This window comes from Bos grunniens, chromosome 3 (assembly GCF_055505025.1).
Source record: "Bos grunniens cultivar Pamir isolate PY7600 chromosome 3, Bosgru_T2T1.0, whole genome shotgun sequence".
NCBI lineage: Eukaryota > Metazoa > Chordata > Mammalia > Artiodactyla > Bovidae > Bos > Bos grunniens.
In genome coordinates this window covers 111,704,924-111,710,736 of record NC_141167.1, presented here as the reverse complement: position 1 = coordinate 111,710,736, position 5,813 = coordinate 111,704,924, and the positions used below count along the sequence as shown (strand labels likewise).

The 5,813-nt window shown below is 42.9% G+C and overlaps 1 protein-coding gene across 1 annotated transcript; it reads right to left on the bottom strand.

Annotated features, from left to right (window-relative positions):
- Positions 1-1,001: 1,001 nt before the first annotated feature.
- APCS (amyloid P component, serum) lies at positions 1,002-2,056 on the bottom strand. The gene is made up of 2 exons (XM_086394123.1): positions 1,881-2,056; positions 1,002-1,770 (listed from the first exon to the last, which is right to left on the bottom strand). The coding sequence occupies exons 1-2, from the start codon at positions 1,942-1,944 to the stop codon at positions 1,160-1,162; spliced, it is 675 nt and encodes a 224-aa protein (XP_086250249.1). The 5' UTR covers positions 1,945-2,056; the 3' UTR covers positions 1,002-1,159.
- Positions 2,057-5,813: the final 3,757 nt, after the last annotated feature.

The following is a 5,813-nucleotide window of genomic DNA, read 5'->3' as shown; positions in this document are numbered from 1 at the left end:
TGTCTGTGCCTGCCTCTTTGTCCATCCTGGGTGAATGGACACCAGTTAGAAGTAATCACTTGGGAAAAAAGAAAAGTGAAAAAAAAGAAGCAATCACTTGGTTATTCTGAAGCTCTACTGGATGCTGTCTTTCTGACTTCCCTTCGCTTCATGCTCTGTTATCTGTGGGCAAAGCCTGCCTTATTTCTCATATGCAGCCAAACTTTCTTTGGAGTCCTTGCTTCTCTGAGAAGGGAATTCATATCTGTTGAGGATATGCCAAACACTCTGCTCCATAGTTTTAATAATAATGAAGATAACTACTAATAATAGCATCTGATAATTATTTTGTAGTGTTGTAATTGGGATGCCTGTTGCTGTGCTAAGAGTTGTATCTTAAAGAGATAAGCTGAGACCAGTTAATGGGGGGTATGTCAAAGGGTTTAAGTTACATCCTGTGTGAAGTGGGGATCCATGGAAGGATTTTCAACTGGGAATTCATGTGAGCAAGATTCTTGATGACTTCAGGACAGTTTTATGGAAATCAGTCATTGTATGGTACCATTGGAATTTTTGAGGGGGGAAAAAAAAGGCAGGCTTGCCTTTACCCAAAATGATCCAGACTCTTAAACATTTTTAGTTTTCATTTCTGCTGGTTCTAATTTTTTTTCCCCATCTCATTACTTGCTATCAAGTTCTCAACTGTTGCTTGCTTGCTTATCTCATTATAGTTGTCTTCTTGGCAGAAGCTCAGACCTCTTTTTGATTTTGTAGCTGGAAAACCAAATAGAAAGATTTCTGTTGCAACTCCACATGAATTTCGAATTGTTAATGCAATGATTATTAGTAGCATGTAAGTGTTGCTACTGACCATACTCATTGAGTGCTCTGACATATCTTTTTAGTTACTTAAAGATTTCCCTCCTCATAACTTGCAGGCTGATTTTTCTGGTTAATTAAACAATTTTCAAATAAGTAGATATAAGAGAAAATGTTTGGGACTATGACAAGCACTAAACAAATGCAGGTGGCATAATACATTTTTTAATTAGGCATACTTGTAGATGGGAAATTCAAAGAAGAAAGAGCTACAGATCTACAATTTAGCGTCCAGTTGCTTTAAGCAGAACTCTTGGGTATTGGTTGTTTCATTTTCAAGTGCTTTCATTGATTCCAGACCTCAGCCCCACACCATGGGCTTGACAATAACATAGCCTTTGATTTCATATTTCAAAGCCTGCCAGTCCAGGATGGTGGGACTGATGGACGAGGAACCCTGGTACACAAGTAAGATTTCTTCCGGCGACAGGACAGAGTCCCACATGTATAAATCCCCAATCTCTCCCATAAAGGACTGGTTCTTATCAAACCCTCCTCCATAGGAATCCTGCTCTTGTCCCAAGACAATCTTGGGGTGAGCTCCCACAGCATAACCCTGTTTCAGGCCCCTTTTCACCAGTGGCTTCCCGTTGATCCAGAATTCAGCAATGCCTGTGGAAGACTCCCAGCTGGTACAGATGTGCACTGGGCTGGGGAACTTCTCGGTAGCTCTAACAGTAACTTTGGTTTTTCCAATGTATAGACTGTACTCTCCAATTCCGTTTTTAAAAACCAGTAGCTCGTTATCCTTGCTGTGGATGTTGTAGGAGAAGAGGCTGTAGCCCCGGGAGAGATCACTATAGGCTCGGAGACACAAGGTCAAGTTCTTCAGAGGTTTCTCCAGCTTTGTGATCAGGGTCACATGGTCAGTGGAAGATTCTCTAGGAAACACAAATACCTTCCCTCTGAGGTCTGTGGACAGACAGGGAGAAACAGAGTGACCTTTACTATAAATGCAGGAGAAGAAGAACATTCAATCTTTTCTCATCTCATGTTCCTGAATCATACCCTGACCACCCTACCTGTCTGAGCAAAGGCTTCTGGGAGGATGATGAGGACAGAGACCCAAGACATCAGCTTGTTCATGTTCTTGGCCTGGGGCTGGTATAGCAGCAGCAATGACCAGGATGAGGGTACAGAGAGCACGGTGGTTGTTCACCCAGTTTCTGAGCTTCACATTATTAGATCTCAGGCATGTCAGGGTTTATATGCACCTCCAGGTAAGGATGGGGGTGGAGAGCACCAATAATGTGTGAGTGATTTTCCAGGCCTGCCCTGTGATGCCAACAGTCAGACCTATTGGTGGGGAAGGAAGAGCTGGAAAATCAATTGGGAGTTACTTATTAGATATGGGGGATGGCCAGAGCTCCACCCCACTGTGACCCAGATTCTGGTGCTGGGAGAGAGTGGGGTGGAGAGTAGTGTTATGGAAGAGATGAGAGGCCATGCTAGGCATGTCAGGAGGGCCTGACTTCACTCTTCAGGTGTCCCTCAGTCTGATGGCCCTGTGTCTTCTGTTTGTGGATATTCTGGGGTTCTGATTTCTACTGAAGATCTTGGAATCTCTTCATCTTTGGTTAATTCCATATTTACTGCTAAGGGGAGTGAGAGCATTAGAGTATCTGTATTTTCTGTCTCCCTGAAGATTAGTCCTTTTAGTCTCTGTCACTCAGCTCTGTTTCTTTTTTTGATTATCATGGTGTTTCTTTCTTTTTTTTAAATTAAGTTTTATTGGAGTGTATTTGATTCACAATGTTGTGTGAATTTCTGCTGTACAGCCAAGTGAATCAGTTATAGATATACATATATTCACTCTTTTTTAGATTTTATTCCCATATAGGTTATTACAATGTATTGAGTAGAGTTCCCTGTGCTATATGGTAGGTTCTTATTAGTTATCTGTTTTATATGTAGTAGTATGTATACTTCAATCCCAATCCCCCAGTTTATCTCCCCAACTCCTTCTCTCTTGGAAACTATAAGTCTGTTTTCCACAACTGTGACTTATATCTGTTCTGCAAATAAGTTCATCTGTACCATTGTTTTAGATTCCACATATAAGTGGAGTGATATTGATTCCACTTATATGATATTTGTTTTTCTCTGACTTGCTTCACTCAGTACGATCGTCTCTAGGTCCATCCATGTCACTGTAAATGGTATTATTTCCTTATTTTTGATGGCTGACCAATATTCCACTGAGTATGTGTACTGTGTCTTCTTTACCCGTCCCTCTATCAGTGGACACTCAGGTTGCTTCTGTGTCCTGGCTGTTGTGTGTAATGCTGCAGTGAACACTGGGGTGCACGTGTCTTTTCAAATTGTGGTTGTCTCCAGATATTTGCCCAGAAGTGGGATTGTTGGATCATATGGCAGTCCTACTTTTAGTTTCAAAAAATGTATTTACTTATTAAGTGATTTTTTGGACTGTGGTAGGTCTTTGTTGCTGCCCACGGCTTTCTCTAGTTGCAGCTAGTGGGGGCTACTCTGTTTCAGTGTGCTGGTTTCTCACTGCTGTGGATTCTTGCAGGGAGCGAGCTCCGCCCGTGGCAAAGGTCATGAGGAAGGAGGCTTGGCATACGCAAAGGCGGGATCAAGCCTCAGGAGTCTCCCTGGAAATTCTCGAGCATCTACCCCCAAAACCAGAGTCTGCCTACTTTCTGCTTTGTGCTTTCACCTACACCTCAGACTTTACGGGGGGCTGTCCCCCACTACCTCTCTCTGAAACAAGAGTTAGCTTACAGCTCCAGTTAATAATTCCTGGGTGTGACAGTGTTTAACCTACAAACTCCTTTGGAAATCCTCTAGCCTGCCTGAATAGGTTTTTCTGGCCACATGTGATTGCTCAGAGCCTCCCAACTGTGAGAGGTATGAGATGTTCTAAACTGTCTAAATACAGATTCCTTTGAGCAGTTAAAAGATTGATTAGACATTGTATTGGTGAAGGGTTTTTCACTTGTTGGGCCAATGTTTGCTGCTAAGTCTCCATATCCCTTACCTGCTGTGTCCCTGGCAGTGTATTGATTAATATAATTGGTGTAAATAGTAGCTTTAATGTTTGTAACCTGGGACCCTTGAGTTAATTCTTTTTCTTGTTATAGCCCACCACACCTTTGCTCTGTAGGAATGCAACTTTATCTAATGCTTTTGGAGGGTGGCACTTGACTTATCACCTTTAGAGAAAAATAAGTTTTCTGAAGAAAGGGTCTTAAAATGTTAACAGGCCTCTGGGCCAGAAGATGATGCAAATCACCTAAACTTTTGCATATGATAAGTCTGCAGGAAGAAAGCCTGGCTTACTGCATGACTCTACCCCTTCCCCCGTTATCCTCTATGCATAACTTAAGGTATAAAAACTACTTTGGACAATAAAGTGTGGACCTTGTTCACTGAAACTTGGTCTCCCCATGTCGCTCTCTCTCCCAAATTCTGGCTGAGTCTCCATCTGGAGCGCAGAACCTGCCATGCTTACTAATTATGCCTGGGCTTCTAAGATCCGACCCGGGAGGCCTCAGTGTCTCCTCTCCTTCGGGAGAACGGAAGGATGCCTGCGGCCTACGTAAGTGGTGCAAGCTTCTTGTCTTGAAGTTTTATTGGTCTCCCGCGTAAACCAAGCTACTCAGCCTCTTTTCTGCACTGAATTTTCCTACTGAGCTATCCTCATCCTATTACTCTTTATATCTTTGATAAAATATTTAAATAAATAGATCGCCAACGCCGTCCCCGCTTCGAATACCCTGGATCAGCCGGGGCTGGTCCCCGGCAGATTCTCTTGTTGCAGAGCACAGGCTCTTGGTGCTCAGCCTTCAGTAGTTGTAGTATGTGGGCTCAGTAGTTGTGGCTTGCAGGCTCCAGAGTGCAGGCTCACAAGCTGTGGCCCACAGCTAAGGCCTGTGGGATCTTCCCGGACCAGGGATCGAGCCAGTGTCCTTTGCATCGCAAGGTGGATTCTTCACCACTGGACCACCAGGGAAACCCTAGTTTTAGTTTTTTAAGGAATCTCCACACTTTTCTCCTAGTGGCTGTATCAATTTACATTCCTGCCTACTGTGTAGGAGGGTTCCCTTCTCTCCACCCCTGATCAGCATTTGTTGTTTATAGACTTTTTAATGATAGCCATTCTGACTGGTATGAGGTGAGGCCTCCTTGTGGTTTTGATTTGCATTTCTTTAATGGTTAGTGGTGTCGAGCACCTTTCCATGTGCCTCTTGGCCATTAGTATGTCTTCTTTGGAGAAATGTCTACGTAGATCTTCTGACCAGTTTTTGACTGGGTTGTGTGTTGTTTCAACACTGTGCTGCATGAGCTGTTTTTATATTTTGGAGACTAATCCTTTGTTGATCGCTTTGTTTGCAAATATTTTTTCCCATTTTGTGGGATGTCTTTTCATTTTGTTTATGGTTTCCTGTGTTGTGTGAAAGCTTTTAAATTTAGTGACAGCTGGGCATGGACCTGAAAGTCCAGTACTGTCCAATTTTAGGGCTAGTTAATTCAGCAGGTGAGCATTTCATACTCCTAGCATATCCCAACTTCCATGGCCATGGTCATGTTTATCATGGTGTTTCTTTATGCCAGAGTTTTCCATTCCTCTTTGTAACTGATTTTTCTTGTAACCTGTTTACTATTTGCAGAGATGTCAGCATCTCATTTGGTTTTCCTCTCTTCCTCTTTGGGTCCCTGGCCATTGAAGATTCATTTATGTTAATCTTTGGTGATAACCCCAATAATACATTACACTTACATTTAGTATTAATGCCCAGGCACTACACTAGTCCTGGAGGTTGAGTGGTGACCTACCCTGGCACAACCCCAGTGACCTTTATCTTCATCCCCTCTGCTGTTACTTAAACTCTTATGCTACTGGCCACCACTCAAACCTGCTCTGCCTCTAAGATATCAAACTAAAGCTTTCCTTTCTCGCTGCATTATCTTCCTTTTTTCCTGTCCCTAAATTC

Excerpts from the sequence above, each read along its gene's own strand:
- APCS (XM_086394123.1), bottom strand. The coding sequence starts at position 1,944 with ATGAACAAGCTGATGTCTTGGGTCTCTGTCCTCATCATCCTCCCAGAA. Across the intron at positions 1,771-1,880 it reads AGAAGCCTTTGCTCAGACAG|ACCTCAGAGGGAAGGTATTT; the intron begins GTAGGGTGGTCA and ends GTCTGTCCACAG.